The sequence below is a fragment of the Pipra filicauda genome, unplaced genomic scaffold (assembly GCF_003945595.2).
Source record: "Pipra filicauda isolate LSUMZ 115617 unplaced genomic scaffold, ASM394559v2 scaffold96_size2947999_pilon, whole genome shotgun sequence".
In the NCBI taxonomy this organism is placed as follows: domain Eukaryota; kingdom Metazoa; phylum Chordata; class Aves; order Passeriformes; family Pipridae; genus Pipra; species Pipra filicauda.
The window spans coordinates 914,719-931,277 of NW_024105164.1; the positions used below are offsets into that span (position 1 = coordinate 914,719).

The 16,559-nt window shown below is 41.8% G+C and overlaps 2 protein-coding genes across 2 annotated transcripts; one reads left to right on the plus strand and one right to left on the minus strand.

Annotated features, from left to right (window-relative positions):
* The first annotated feature begins 1,319 nt into the window (after positions 1–1,319).
* Positions 1,320–9,073, plus strand: LOC113986745 (cytochrome P450 2H1-like). The gene is made up of 9 exons (XM_027718729.2): positions 1,320–1,506; positions 2,908–3,070; positions 3,734–3,883; positions 5,701–5,861; positions 6,257–6,433; positions 6,521–6,662; positions 6,952–7,139; positions 7,607–7,748; positions 8,239–9,073. The coding sequence occupies exons 1-9, from the start codon at positions 1,327–1,329 to the stop codon at positions 8,418–8,420; spliced, it is 1,485 nt and encodes a 494-aa protein (XP_027574530.2). The 5' UTR covers positions 1,320–1,326; the 3' UTR covers positions 8,421–9,073.
* Positions 9,074–13,466: 4,393 nt separating this feature from the next.
* Positions 13,467–16,332, minus strand: LOC113986189 (biogenesis of lysosome-related organelles complex 1 subunit 2-like). The gene is made up of 4 exons (XM_027717709.2): positions 16,290–16,332; positions 15,131–15,250; positions 14,523–14,627; positions 13,467–14,035 (listed from the first exon to the last, which is right to left on the minus strand). The coding sequence occupies exons 1-4, from the start codon at positions 16,330–16,332 to the stop codon at positions 14,004–14,006; spliced, it is 300 nt and encodes a 99-aa protein (XP_027573510.1). The 3' UTR covers positions 13,467–14,003.
* Positions 16,333–16,559: the final 227 nt, after the last annotated feature.

Genomic DNA, 16,559 nt, shown 5'->3' on the forward strand with positions numbered 1-16,559 from the left:
AACAAAGTCTGGTGTTTACAGTATGGCTATTTTTGTGCACATAAACACTCAAAAACTGATTGAACCGACGTGGATTTAAGTCCTGAGTCAATGAGTTCATGCAAGAAAGAAAATTACTTTCTCAGTCCATTACCATTACCTGGGAGATAAATAAGAGGTCTAGGTGCATATATAAGAATATATAGAGAGAATGTAATATAAGATTATATCCATTTTAACACATCTCTCCACCATCACAGCATCTAAGGGGTCAGTATCATTTTGGCTTTGTATCCCAAAGGAAAGAATGGGATGGGCTGAGTGTTGGCAGGTGGCAGAGCCTGTTTCACTGACTGAAATAGTCCCCAATGAGGTTGTTTGGGTGGAATCCCCCTAATGTGACATTAGTTGTCTGAAAATCTGGATAAACTCCCTCTCCAGTGTGTGAAGAGAAACAGGCCCTGCCAGAGGACACTGATGCCCATTTAATGCTCACCAATTACCAGGTGTTTTACAGAGACCTGGGTATGTGAAGCAAAGAACAGGAGAGGGGTCAGTGTGAGCGGAGTTTATGGGGTGATGGGGGAGGGCTCTTCTGTGGGACAAGACCTACCCAGGGAGCATAGATAGGGGGACTTTGCTCCCTTGCTAGAGATATGGGGCTGTAAAACATAAAGCTCCTCAACAGCAGAGGGGAGGTGGCGAGGGTGGGCAGGGCAGGAGGGGAGGGAAGGAAGCTGTTTCAAACAGGGCTCTCCAGGGAGATTTTGGTACAGAGCAATTCCCTTCGACCCACTTCATTTTTCTTGCCATTATCCATTTTTCTTTTTATTATCCACTGCTGGATAATGCTGAAACTGGTTTCATAGATCAGAGATAAACAGAGATAAACAACCTCCTTTTGCACTGATTCTAATTCAGGGTGGCTTTAAGAGTAATGTCATGTCTCCTTCTTATTACACGGAAACTTCCTTCAGTGATGAAACTAATTTTTTTTTTTTAAATTCCACTGATGTTTCCACTCCCCTTCTTAAGCTGCAGGTGTTAGCATTTTCTGCTCTCTACACATGTCCTCTTCCCTTGTTTATTAGTTTCCTTACTGAGGCTTCACTGGGTCTGAATTACCATTGCTTTAGGATTATTACATAACTCACAAAAGTCAACTTTAGTAACATTCATTTTTATCTGGAGCAGATTAATAAGTAATCTCATATCTCTGCAGGAATAGGAAGACACTATTGGCTAATTTCAACCACGTGCTTTGGTATCACAGCATATAAATAAGCATGGATTTACAGGTCCAACATCAGGCTCTTCTGACACTTGACTTCTCTGCCTCAGCCCACCATGGAGCTCCTGGGAACGACTACTATTTTCTTGCTTGTCTGTATCTCATGCCTTCTTCTCTTGGCCACATGGAGAAGCACGTCACAAAAAGGGAAGGAGCCTCCTGGTCCCTTCTCACTTCCCATTGTTGGAAACCTGCTCCAGCTGAACCCGTGGAACGTACCTGAAAGCTTGAAGAAGGTAAGGGACTGTTTTGTTCTTTTCTATGTTATCTTCATTCTATATAAAATAAAGCCCAGTCCCTGCAGTCTCAGCTTAATCCACAAGCTTAATTTGCACTGACCAAAGGTTAGACTCAAATAGAAACAAAAGATTCCCCAGATATACATGCTTCTGAAATCTACATATCTAATTCTATATATTACAAGTCAGTTTATGTATTTGCAATGATCATACTAATGAGGAGTCCCACGCTGACCTCACAGCATTACTGCAATTTGCACTGGACTTGCAATCAAGGCCCTGATGCTATTGCAATATGCATTATAATCCTCCTGTGCCCAGCTCCTCATCGAGATGGAAAGATGGCTTGGTCCCCTTTTGGGGAGAACCCTGCTCCATTTTGCTGCCTCTGCTCCCCAGCAGATATGTAGGATCACCTGGGAGTGGAACTAGCAAGTTAAGAAGTTGAAGCAAAAAAGTTTGGAGGTGGATTGTGCTGTCCATTCCCTCCCCTGGCTGATGTCACCCCTCTGGCAAAAAACCCCCTCTGTGTTGCAAGGTCTGGAAGGAATGTTCATCCAAAGTGCCTGTTCCTTAGGGGATTGTGAGGGTATGGCGACAGATATATGGAAAGGGCTGGTGTCCCTGGGTTCTTCAGAGCAAAATTGTGGTGGTGGCCGATGCCACTGTGTGTATTGTCAGATGCACACATACTCAGATGAGCTCATTTTTGCCCTTGTGCTTGTGAATGTTGAGAATCATGAGCACCCTCAGGCATTCTGCTATATTTCAGAGCACTAAGTGATTCGGTTTCCCACGATGAAAAAAACACAGGATTTCATCTATTTTGGTCTGATAAAGTGACCATGAGAAGCATTCCAGATTGGACCACATAGCCCGAGAATCCCCAATTGTAGCCAAGAGCAGATGCCTGGAAAGGAGTACATGATTAGTGCAAGGATGCTGTGACTGTCTGCTGATACACTCACTCCATTTTTAGGGGTCTGTGGCCTAGAAGATTTGAGAAACAGCTTTGCTGTTTGTGCTCAGATACCCTTTAGGCATTTGCTTCCATATGTGTATATAATTTGGTTTTGAGCTCATGTAAACTGTTATCCACTATGCCCTGCAGAAAGGCCTCCCAGAATGTTTTGCCAGCCCTATGAAGGACTATTTTCTTTTCTCAGATTTGGATTTGATACCTTACTGCTTCCATTCTTATTGCCTATTTCTTGTATAATTCCCCCTTCCCTTGTCTGTAATTCATAGTTGAAAGAGCTCTGCACTGCTGTTAATCAATGTCATGTCTCAGTGATGTTGGGACAATGGCAGATCACCACTCAGACCCCTTTGCTACAACATCCTTTTCACATGATTAACATTCAGACTTGTTGTTCTTTGTGTTCCTCTTTCCTACAGCTCAGTGAGAAGTATGGTCCTGTCTTCACGATACATTTAGGCCCACAAAAGGTTGTGGTATTGTATGGTTATGATGTTATGAAAGAAGCTCTGATTGATCAAGGAGATGACTTCAGTGGAAGAGGCCTTCTACCACTGGTTGAAAAACTCTTCCAAGGCACAGGTATGTCCTTCATAATGTTAGCATAAAAAACGCATGCTTTCAGTGCTGCAGGAACACAGCTGAGAGAGCAGTGGAGGAGGGAGTGGTGGATTTCATTTACTACTTTTGTGGAAACAAATCAGTAATCAAAGATCAAAAGCCCAACTCATGCTTGGCCCCTTGAGTAAACTGGTCCCCTGGAAAACTGACCAGGTAAGGGCCACACTCAGGATTAGGCCATGAGATTATTCACCTGGTCAGTCCCCAGTATGGCATTTCTCTGGGTAAACAGAACATATTCCATGGCATTATATACAGTGCAGTTCCAATGATCCTGTCAATAAGTATATGCTCTGTGAAGAGACACAGCAGAACATTTAATAGTTATGTAAGTGCAAAGGCCATGTGCTTGTGGCCTAGACCAATTCAGTACCAGTGTTACCTACTTACATTCTAATATAGGTTTTTTTCTTCTGGGAATAAAGTCAGTTTTACTCAAAGTGCTGTGACAAATGGATCAAATTCATCACCTCCATAATTGCACAGACATTTCTGGGTATATAGCAATAGCAGTGTAACTCCGCAGAGAGCTGTCTTTTCAGGTTGAGTACTTACTGTGTAGCTCCCATTTAGGGAAAAAACATCTGTTTCCTCATGAAGGTCTATTTTTCCTCCCTGTGTCAGGCATTGTGACTAGCAATGGTGAGACCTGGAAGCAGCTCCGACGATTTGCACTCACCACCTTGCGGGATTTTGGGATGGGGAAAAAGGGCATCGAGGAGCGAATCCAGGAGGAAGCTCATTTTCTGGTGGAGAGGCTCAAGAACACACACGGTAGGATAAGGACTTTGTGCCTGCTGAGACACCATGCATCTTTGCAATGAGACAATGAGGCGTATAGGGCTGCTTGACAAAATCCATGACCCAAGTACTGGGCATACGGTTGCTGTTTCTGCTCCCTGCTTCAACAGGCAAAGTTATCACTCCTGACAGTCGGTCAGTCAAAGGCAGTGACAGTGGGGAGGATAAACGTAGGAGACAGGGTTGGAAAGTATCATTTTACCTGTTCTGCTTGAGTGACAAGACAGGAAGGGGCAAAATGAACAGCTTTGCCACAAAGCCAAGGGTTTGATGGAATTCAGCCATGGAGACAGGGCTGGACACTGCCAGCATGCAAGCAACATGCACTTCCTCCCCTTGCCTCCTGCAGCTCCATGTAAACAGTTCTTGAAGAAGTGGGTGACCAGAGAACTCATTTACAGATATCTGGGTTTGGGTCCAGTCCATCTGAATGCTAGATAGACACACCTCCCACATTGGTGGGGCTGTCCAGTGGGACCAGGGGCTGCTTCTGAGGGCAGGGTATAAGGTAACCCCTTTGGTTTCCACCTATAAATGTGTTTTCTGCTAGTAGGCAGGTCAATGTTACTTCTAAATCCTTCCCCTGAGAGTGGTATAGCACCAGCCTGAATTCCAGGCTTCCATTCCACATTCCATCAAGCAAGCTCTCAATGTGGGCTAACTGTGCAAGGCGGAAAAAGCAGATGGATCTAACAGAATGATGAAGCATCACTGTTTTCCATGAGCCACTAATTCAGTCTGGCTTCATAGATAAACATTCCTGTTACAAATTAGAGAAAACACTCTCACCTGCATTGCTTTTATCCTTTGACTTACACAGTAATACTTTTTTCTTATGCTTTTATACAGTTATAAGTATTTCTTATGCCCTTGTGCAAACCTCCAACTCTGGCTCACCTTGTTACAACATCTTTTACTGTGTACTAAAAGGCTTTGCAAGCGAGATATATACCACTGAAAAGGATAAAGCCATTATCTACCCCTAGTGCAAATAACAAAGAGCTGTGATTAGTATCTTCGAAGTTCAGCATTAATATACTCACCACCTCTGATGAGACATCTGCTGAGTTTTCAGTGGCCAGGGAGTCACCAGTCAGGCAGAGAAGGGTTGGTGCCATTGCTGCTTGGAATAGGCTGATTCTCAATGCTGTCAAGTTGACATTTTCTGACTCCTTGGTTTTCTTTCAGGATTTTATACCTTTTCATGTTGTTGTTTCTCCTCTTGAAACCTTGAGATGCAACCTATCACTATACTTTTCCTTCTTTCTTGGGTCTAATCTTGCTTTTTTCTTATGCTGTGGTTTTCTTCTTAGAAATTAATGCAGCTGTGCTATCGAAACTAGACTTTGATCACAGGCATTTGAACCCCTAGGAGAGGGCTCTACAATGGAATTTATGCTAATAGAGTTCATAAACAGAATGCAATCACCTAAACCCATGGTTGAGGCAAAGTCCTCGTGGTTTCACTGGAATTTTGTGGGAATCCTTAGGCCATTTCTAATAAACAATGTATAAGGCAGACGGGTGTGTGTCAGCTGAAGAGAACTAAGGCACTCAGACAAAGTGTTCTGCTGAGAACAGGGCAAAAGAGATACTTAAACCATTCTAGTTGAAATGAAATCAGTTCACTTCAAGAAGAGAAGAATAAATTGGACAAGCCCTTCACCATCCCTTCAAAGGACTGCAAAACTCTGGATCTCAAGAGGACGTGAAACTACCCTGTAGTGTTAGAGGGGGAGATGATCCCCGAAATACTGAAAGCAAGATAACATTTTTGTTTGTTGTGGCAGAGCGACCTTTCGATCCTAACAACTTCCTAGTCCATGCTGTTTCCAACATCATCTGCTCCATTGTCTTTGGGGATCGGTTTGACTACGAGGACAAGAAATTTCTAACTTTAATTGATTTGATAGATGAAAACAACAGGCTTCAGTCCTCTCTACACACACAGGTGTGCATGGTTATATTTAATACATTTATTATTATAATATTTTATTAATGAATATTTATTCATATTATTAATTTTTAATTACAGGGGATTTTCCTAAATTTGGAAAAAAAATTGAAAGTGAAAAAGACAGTTAAATAACCAGATCCTACTGTTTTTTTATTATCTTATGGAATTGTGATTGTATGTCCAAAGGATATAATTGCAAAAGTTGCTGAAGTGCAGTCTATCCTTGAATGTAGTAAAACCATAAAGTAAATGGCATTCAAATCCTGAGTAATAAAGACCTACCATTCCAAAACAGTTTAATTGCCCCATTTTCATAGTTACAATTAGGGGAAAATATTATTTTATGTGCATTAATCAGAATGTGCTTTTTTATCATTTTATTTTTACAGCTATATAATTTTTTCCCAACTGTCATGGAGTCAATACCTGGACCGCATAAAAAACTGATAAAAAATGTTGAACAAGTTGATCAATTTACAACAGAAATCGTAATGGAGCACCAGAAAACCTTGGATCCCACTTGTCCTCGAGATTTTATTGATGCTTTTCTTAACAAAATGGAACAGGTATTGTAAGAGTATAGATTTGTTGGATTATAAGGAAATAACTGCTTGATTTTGTCATTCAAAACCTTCTGCCAAATCTTCTTGCAGGAGAAAGGAAATGTCGATTCAAAATTCACCACTGAGACCTTGACCAGAACCACGCTCGACTTGTTCCTTGCAGGAACTGGGACCACCAGCCTCACACTGAGATACGGAATTCTGATTCTCCATAAATACCCAGAGATAGTAGGTAATAGAAAAGGAAATAAATGATGTAAAAAGTTTTAGTAGGTTACAGGATCAGTTTGGACAATTCCTGTCATTACTACATGTGACAATGGTCCCCTGACTAAGAAACGTGTCTTTGCAGTGTGGAAATGTGTATTATCTTAGTTCTATTCACAAGAAGGAGATGTTAGTACTAAGTATATTCATATCTTCCCAATTTACTAAAAGCAAGTTGTGTTGTAAATACAGGCAGAGACTTAGGCAAACAGATGGGCTACTTGTCCACTGAGCATTTCCTTATTTCCTAACAGAGAAAATGCAAAAGGAGATTGATTCCGTGATTGGCCGGGACCGAAGCCCCCGCATGGCAGATCGGAGCCAGATGCCCTACACAGAGGCTGTGATCCATGAAATCCAGAGATACATTGATTTCCTTCCACTTAATGTCCCACATGCTGTGATCAGAGACACCAAGTTCAGAGACTATTTTATCCCCAAGGTCTGTTGCATTGTGTCTGAGAAAGGTCATGATCTCCTGAAAACAATTATATGTTCTATTCTTTGTATTTTATTTAATTTTTAAAAGCGCTGAAATGTGATATTGAATTGGAATAGTTTTGTTTGGAAGGGGATTCTGGTAGTTATTGAGTCCAATCCCTTGTATTAGAAAAGGAAAAAAAAAGATTTTTCATCCGCTATGAGAAGAGGGCAGTAGAGCTTTCTATTTTTTTACATAAATGGAAGGTGTATTTGATTTGGGAGCAATTTGAAATACTCTAAACAGACTCACCACTAAAATTCATTTAAAAACCCATCTTTGCCATACCAATGTCCTATATTTTCACTCCTTAAATGCTCATTTTAAACTGGTTAAACTTTGACTACCCTTCTATTTAGCTCTGGGAACTTCTTAATCCCTCTTTGCTTTAGCAAATCTCCATTGTACCTTTCTTTTTGTCAATTCAGGGCACTATAGTATTCCCTATGCTGACTGCTGTCCTACATGATAGCAAGGAATTTCCAAACCCAGAAAAATTTGACCCAGGACATTTCCTGAATGCAAATGGTACCTTTAAAAAGAGTGACTACTTTATGCCATTTTCTACAGGTAAGACCTCTTCCTATTTCAGATCCTAGACTATCCTCTCCTAGAATCTCTTTGAAAGTTTCACTGGCTCCATTGCCATGATCTGTACAGTGATGTCTGCTGACATCTGCTACTCGCTTCTGGGCAGCTGTAACCCCTGCACTAGAGTTTCAGTTGATTTCTTTGTTTACCAACCACAGAAGTTCCTTCAATGCCTTCTCCAAGAAGAGGTGTATAAAGTGGGACTCAGCCATGCAACTTCTCTCTCTCCAGACGTACCATCAAACTGCAGCAGAACAAGAGACACCAGAGTTTTCAAACCACCTTTGCCCACTGAGCACTCTTATTGTTCTGGACCCTTAGTTCCCAGTTTAATTCACTTGTTCCCCAAAACGCTGCAGTGCTGCCTGTGCCTTCTGAGATGTCTGAACTGTCAAGGAACAGTGGTTAAAAGCAGTTAGCAAGCAAAATACTGCATCACCTCAATTTTTATTATTTTCTTTTCTTGCAGGAAAACGTGTCTGTGCAGGAGAAGGTCTGGCCCGGATGGAGATATTCATATTCTTAACATCCATCCTGCAGAACTTTACTTTGAAGCCTATTGTGGATCCCAAGGACATTGACATTACTCCAATAGTCACCGCTCTGGCAAGCATGCCCCGACCCTATCAGCTCTCTTTTGTTCCACGTTAGCCAAGAGAAAACTGTTGCCAGCTCCCAAACTCGTGAATGCTCTGATTAAACAACAGTCATTTCCCAATCTGTTGAGACTGAAACACTCAGATAATTTTCTAGATGCTTTATGGAGACAAAAGCGCTTAGAAAAGAAAATGGTATGGTGCTGTTATAATCACCACAGCCAGCTCTAAACAGAGACAGAGTAGGCAATGGCACAGGGAAGAACACAGCTCCCTGTGCAAAATCATACAGGTTCTCCTCTCCACCTACCTCGCCCAGCTCTGTTTCCTGTCTGGCTCCTGATACACCAGGGTGAGTGGAGTAGCTGACTGAGAGCCCTGCTGCTGCTGTCCCTATCCCTTGATCATCTCAGCACAGCAGAACAGATGCTTGTACTCCAGGCTTTCCACAGAATCTGCTTGAGGTACCTCTCTCCTCTGTACTTTCAATTTGTTTGTAACCTATTTGTAAAGGTAAGCGTAAAACAGTGAGGTATTTTTCTGTTAGATGATGGTCACCTAATATATTCTTGTCCCAGTACTTATTGTCTACTGTGGTGGGAATGGAGTTTATCAATGACTGGGCAGATGGGTTATCTTCTGTGTCACTGTAATGAAGGTTTGTGAAACTACAACTTATATTGCAAAATAAAAAAGTGGTACACTGAATTGTTCTTTTTCTGAGATCCCAGACCATCTTTCAGTGAAAAACCTGCATCCACAAAGCTTGTATTTCCAAATGTTTTTCAAGTCTTGTACACTGTTGAAATCGGTTTCATTTCACTCATGTATAGGAAATGCCCTATGGCTTGAAGAATGAGCTGGCTAATGACCTATAAACTTCCATTCCCAATGTGGGATAATACAGGACTTATCAGAACCCCAACTGTAGTTACAGAGCTGTCCACTGTGGAAAACAAAAAAAAGACAAATTAAATAATACCAGGATGCCCCCAGTGCCATTTCCTAGATAAACGCCAGCTTGCATCTTCCCATTATTTTATGAAGTACGTAAAGTTCACTACAACAATGTTACAATCAGGCAAAAAAATATAAACGGTGTTTACATGAATTGCCAATCATAGCTGTACAGATCTAGGATTGGCATTTTCTGTCTTGATCACATTCCCTGCAAAGTATAATATATAGTAATTACAGTGAAGACAGAGAGCTGAATCTGTGCTATGTGGGAAAAGACAGCAACTGTAACATTACCACAATGGTACTGACTGCTTATTAACAGGCTAAACTTGTTTTCTTTGAAAGTATTAATAAGCTAGATATACCATGACTTGGTGGCATAGCATTCCAAAGGCAAAAGCCACAAATGACACAGAATCATAGAAATAAGTTGTCTCATCTGATAAAAAGAAGAAAGCATTCTGTAATTCCTCTTTAGCTGTGCCATGACTAAAATAGCCAAAGCAAATGAGGAAGCAGCTTCCTTGTTTCAGACATCTTCCTCCATGATGCAAAGAGGAGGCAGCCAATGCAGATCAGCAAGAAAACAGTTTTAGCACCCGGAGACTCCACCAGGATGTGAAATGGGTGTTGAGATTTGAGGAGGGCTAAAGCCGTATCCTGGAAGCCTCACTTTGTGCCACTTGCGGTATAAAAAGCAGTGCAATGGTAACCAAAAACTGCTTACCTTAGCTCTGGGTTAACTAAAAAAAGTAGCTGTAGTGGTTTGAACCTTGTTTTCCCCAGAGGCAAAGAGAAGTGGTAGACCCCAAGGGGTGGAAACCCCTGGAAGTTTTGAAGTTCTGCCCAATGGACGCTCCTGCAGAAATGTAAACATACCACAACCAGACCGGAAGAGAAGAGTTGTAGTTTGGTTGTTGTAGGAGAGGTGGCCATGTTGTAGAGCCACAAGGAAGGGGCTCTGAGCCCCTTGGGCCATCTGGGGCCTCCCAGCCCCCGGCTGGGGCTGCAGGGACCTGGAACAGCATAAAGCTGGGCTAGGTGCCTGTAGTTATGCCGGGAGATGTTTTCTCCATGGGCACAGAGCAGCAGCCGACGCTGACCAGAGAAACAGTGGCAGAGAGCCAGAGATAAGACCTGAACTGAAGAAGCAGCAGAAGCAACATGCAGCACTGCAGAGGAGACTCCTGGAAGGAGAGTCGAGGAAAGGAGAGCCAGCAGCTGAGAGCTACAGAGTTCTTGGGGGTAAGACTGACTGATACCAGATCCCCAAAACTCCTTTGAGACCTCCTGGAAGGAGGAAGATGATGGACTCTTACTTGAAAGAGCCTTGAAGTGCGACATGCACTGTAGAAAGGAGCTAGAGAGCTCCGAGAGGAATGCAGGGGGAGTTGACCTTGGCTTCCCCCCCCTCGCACTGCTGCCATGGTGGCAGCCTGAGAGACAGGGCACAGAGGCCCTGCAAGAGATACCAGACCGTCACGAAGACCCCCCTGTGTCTTCGTGATATGACGTGGTGATATGACCTTGTCTGGGGTTACGAAGTCCATGGAAGACCCCTCGGTTGTGAGGCAATGGGGCCGAGGGAGCTTGAATACCTCCCTCGTGGATGCTGGCAGAAAGCCAGCTATCAGCTGCTGCATGCATGAGATGAGGAGAACCTGCTGCCTCAGAAGATGCTGCTGTTCAGAGACTGGAAGGGATCTGTCCTTCTTTCCCTCCTGGACTTTTATTTGGAGGGGAGAAGAGATCTGATCCATTGTAAATACATATGTCATGGTAGAGATAGTTTGTGATCGTGTGTATAATGTGATGTTATATTTATTTGTATAGTCATTGTAATATATTCCCTTTTCCCCACTTTGAGTCTGGTGTGTTTTGTCTGGAAAAACCCATCTCACATTAGGTTGAGATGTGGGAGGGGGAATGGAGCTAGGGAATTGGATTTTGGGACTATCTCAAACCATGACAGTAGCCACTGCTGGAAAGTTCTACATGTCCCATGAAGCCATACTGCTCCCTCTCCCTGCCTGCTAGTGCACAGTGCAGCCTTGGCTTTTTCTTCTGCAGGGACAGTGCAGACAGTGCATTACTTGCTCATGTGCAGAACCAGGCAGGACCATATGAATTTTCTGTGGCAAACCTGACACAATGTCCTGTCACTTGGCCCTGTGAAGAAGACTTTCAAACTTGATTAATCCATTCTGCACATTGTTGCTATTAGTTCCCAAATACCTGTCACACAACATAAGCACCCCTGTGAGCTCAAGCTTCTAAGATGCTTCTAAGAAGCTGGGAAGCAGCTACAGAAGCAACAGTCAGCTGGGCAAGTACTAATGAAGAGAAGAACTGGCAAATTCTGAAACATACAGAAGTGTCCCTAAGAACGCAGTGAAGAAATCTATGGAGCAAACAAATGTACTGCAGCATTGTCCCCATAACAGGGCAATAGCACTTGCCCAAGCTACTATTATAAATTAATGTGACATACAGAGATTAATTGGATGTCTGGACATAAAGGACAGATGTGGGTCAAGGGAGATGGGTGATCAAAGGTAAAAACAAGCAGTTTGGAGTAGCCATGTGTAAACTCAAATACCTTTAAATTTCTTGTTGAAGAGGGAAAAAACACAGGCAGAGCACATACCAGAGCCTCATGTGCACATATATGTTACACAGCTCTTATAGGCTGCAGGGAAGGATGTCGAGACATTTGTGAATTCCCACACAGAAGCTTCATTTAAAAGGGAAAGTTGTGAAAACAGTGGTTTTATCCACAGCTGTCAAGTTAGTGATTCTCCCAGCTGCTATTTCAGATGTATTTTTGACCTCTTGGGATGTCAGTGCTCCCTTGATAACCCTACACAGTAGCATGTTAAGCTATACATGACTGTTAAGAGGTTGAAACTTTCAAACTAAAAGTAGTTTTGTAGGACATAGAACATTCTGAGGTTCACTAGCACTGCTTTATCCTGAGGATGAAGCTCTCTATTGGATTACTGATTAACACCGAGGAACTTTGGTTCTGGGACTCACCTTTCTAAACGGATCTTCTGTTTGGCACACAAATACACCAGGGATGTTTTCTGGCATGAGTCATAACTGTAACTCCCAGTGCTTGTATGCTGGTATATACAGCCCCCCTCAACTGAGATACACACACACACAGACACACACACACACACAGACACAGACACACACACAGACACACACACACAGACACACACACAGACAGACACACAGACAGACACACACACAGACACACACACAGACACACACACAGACACAGACACACACACACACACAGACAGACACACAGACAGACACACACACAGACACACACACAGACACACACACAGACACAGACACACACACACACACCCATCACCCAACGGTTTCCACTTCCTCGCAGCTGATGCCTCTTGAGTTTTCCCTGCTGACACAGCGTCCCCTTCTGTCCCCCCACAGTCCTGCCAGGGAAACACCGCGAGCACAGAAATGCTGCTTCTATTTTAAACCCAGGATATTTAAAGTGATGGTGAAGGCACTCCAGGATCATCTGCTTCACTGTTTTTAAATAGCACTAGGGAAAAGTGTCTGTCCTGACTAATTGTAGTGCTGTACACTGCCCAACACAATGAGGATGTGTACCACACTGGCATGTCACTAGACATTCTTCTAAACAGACTGTATTTCTTTCCTACATATCAGCACTTGTACTATTCTCATGTGCAACTCACTCAAAAGCCAGCTTGAAGTACTTACGGTCGACAGGTATGGAAAAAAGTCCTCGGTGTAGGAGGCATGTCTGTTCAGTAGGCAGGGCTCTGCCAAATTAGCAATTTGGAAACTGTTAATCTGGTAGAGAAGCAACTTTTTGTGCTGGCCATGCCACTTCAAAAACTACCAGGATCACAATTCACTGCTGAAGTAGAGCAAGGAGCTGCTAAGTTAACTGAGCACGTGATAGAGCAATATATCTTGCAATTTCACCTGAGGTCCAGGCAGTCAAAGAATGCAATTGCAACAATACTTGAGGCAGAGTTTAAAACATGTTCTCTTCTACCATCTTCAGGAGCTGGAAAAAGTCTGTCCTTCGAAAAAATACAGAAACAGCTTATATAATCTTTCCAACAGGAACTTAGGATTCCAGAGAAACAAATGCAGCAAGTTGTTTTATTGTAAATTTATAGTAATTAGTCTCCCTATGTCAAACAGATAACGGGGGATACCAAAATTAAGGGTTCTCAATACCCCCCTCGTAAGTCCAAAGGGCCAAGTATCTTCTCAACACAGAGCACAATGAAGGAAAAAGTGGAGTTTTGGTCCTACTGCTATTGAGGGAAAATGTCATTTATAGGTTACAGAGGAATTTTCTTAGACAGAATATTTCATGTGAAAAACAGGACTAACACACACATAGCCAATATCAGCATGGGTAAGGGACAGGCTTCTACTTGTCACTGCAAAACAACTGAGCAACAGAACCTCCTGAGAAGAGGAAAATATTATTCAGCCTTAAGCCTGAATACAGCCTACTGTATTCAATAGCTAGAAGAAGTTCCCAGTCTTGATGCTAGCTGCAACCAAATCCTTGGCAACATACAGAACTGCTGTTGTGCAAAACCTGAAACCAGTTTGATTCATTGCCCAACTCCAACATAAAGGCTGTTTAACTTCATCGTTTCTCCAGTTTTTTGTACTTGGCTTCTGCAGAAGGAAAAAGAACAGTATTTTAGTACAGGGTAGGGAAGAGCTTTGCATCTTGTAAGCTGCTACACATCTTAAAATTCAAGTTCATTTACTGGATCATTCAGGATCCTTTATTACTAATGTATTTAGGCAAATATAATTGTACAATATTTTTTTTTAAGCACATAGTGCTTAAGTCAGACAACTACTAATAATTTAATCCAAGAGAACCTGGGTGCCCTTATGAATTCCTCTATTTGCAGGATTAAACACAGGTCTTTAAAATTTGAGTCGGTGCATATTGTAAAAGAGAAATCAAGCCTCCCTAATAAGCTGTAGTTTAATAACACCTGTACTAGTCCACTGTAATATAACTTGTTAGATTAATCTTTTCCCAAAGGCAACTCTGCAGCTCAGATTTGTTAAACAGTTGACTTTCTTTCTCTTTAACCCCCCTTGCAAGGCACTATGCTGCTAAGTCATAAGAGTAGAGAACAAGAGTTACCCAGTTTTTTGGAATACGCATCCAATTTATACGCTGCCTGCTCCAGAGCTGCAACCTGCTCCTCAATTAGGTTTATTTGTTCCAGATATGGCTGCAGATCAGCATCTTAAAAAAGCAGGAAAATTGTATCTGTCAGTTCTCAGTAATGCACTTCCAAAAAACAGTTCACACTTGAAACACCAGAATTTCTCATTACATTCCTCAGACAGAACAATTTAAAAGCTCCTTCCTTCCCCTGCCCCAAAATTAAGTGGTGGCACTGGCAGCCATATTCCAGGAAAGCATGAATTGTTTAAGAGTACTGGCTATGCTCTAACACAAGTAACAACAGAACAAGAATCAAAAGAAGTGCTACTCCTATCAGATCCAAAATTTGGGGTAAACCAGGACATAATTTCAGATGTATTTTCTCTTATGCTAGTCTACATGGTCTATACATGTATATACATGTAATACACAAGATTAGCATTCTATAGCAGCATATCTATTTCAGTGAGTTTTCTTTCCTTCAGCACCTAGTGGAATGTGAACCTTCTGACTCTTAAGATGCTTCATTTCCCAAACAAGTGCACCATTCGTTATACCCCTACCATATTTGGTGTACTTACATTTTTGATTCAAATCCTTAAGATTCCTACTGATGTTTATAGCAATATCTTTCATTTCTAGGTACTTCAAGCTAGTCAGCTTATTCATGTTTTCCAAGAGTTTGTAATCCTCACTGGTGGCTTAAAAAAGAATACAGTTTATTTTAATTAAAGGCTGATGTGGTTTGAATCATGTGCAGACTCTTCAAGAGGACGAGAGATTTCAAACCAAGAGAAAATGTAGAGTAAAGTTTGGATGGCAATCCAGGTATAACACGTTACAAAATGAGAATGACCTTCTGTGAATTGCAAAAATCAACTAAGCTGATGAATTCACTTGTAATTTTTTTTTTTTGAGAGAAAAATTTACTAATTCCTCACATTTCTACTCTTACTCTGTAATTTAGACACTTATGCTTACAAAACTAATAGCACAAATTCAGACTGGTCATCTGTACCATATATCCTTCAAGTCTGTGTGAATTAGTGGTGCTGTGGAGTGCTTTCAGAATTAGAGCCTATGGAATGCACTAAGCTGGTGAGCAGTTTACTTTGCTCCAGTTAATTTTGCACAGCAGTTTATTCTAAAGCATCAGTATATTGGAATAAGGAAAAATCCTTGAACAATGGGAAAAGAAATATAATCGGAGAAGTTATATATCTGCAGCTTTTCTCTGATACTTCTTTATGGTTTTGTTTGTTGTTTTTGTTATCATTTGACCTACCAAAGTTCATCTGTGCCTAGGTCTTTCAAGATAGAACTTTTTCACCATGAATAAATTCACTGAAAAAAAATGCATGTAAAACCAGGTTTGGTATAAGTAACAAATGGTATTTTCACACCAAATCTTTTTAAGCCAATAACACTTCAGAATATATTATGGATGAGTATTTTTGATTTTCCAAGTATTGGGGCACTTAAAGCTGGGAAATTTCACTTGTTTCTTCCTAATCCAAAGTTAAATCCCCAAACTGTTCTTTTATTCTTTTTAATCTTCAGTCATTCACAGAACTAATTAAATTCATAGGACCAGTAAGTGCAACTTTTATCCATTGCAAAGACTCAGCTGAAAAGTCCGTTTGGTTTCCCTGAGGTTGTTGAAGGATGAGCTTGGCTCTTCATTGCCATAACATGTAAGACTTAAATTCTGTCTTCTTCTCCATAAAGATGAGAACATACTGACAGTAGAAGAAATCATGCACTGCTTCACCATGGCCACCATGCTGGTGAGTGCAGCAGGAGCGATTTGTGGGAGCTTTGCCAGCTCTCACATCTCTCTGTGTCACCAAGCATGCAGCGTCTGTGGCCTGACCTCCCATGCACAGAGTGCTGGCAGGGGACAGCTGTGCATTTGCACCTGGAGGGAAGATAAGAGAGGGCAGATGTGATGCAGCTGTAGGAGAGTTTTGGTTTTAAAGAGTTTGGGTGTGAACCAGAAAAGAAAGCCAG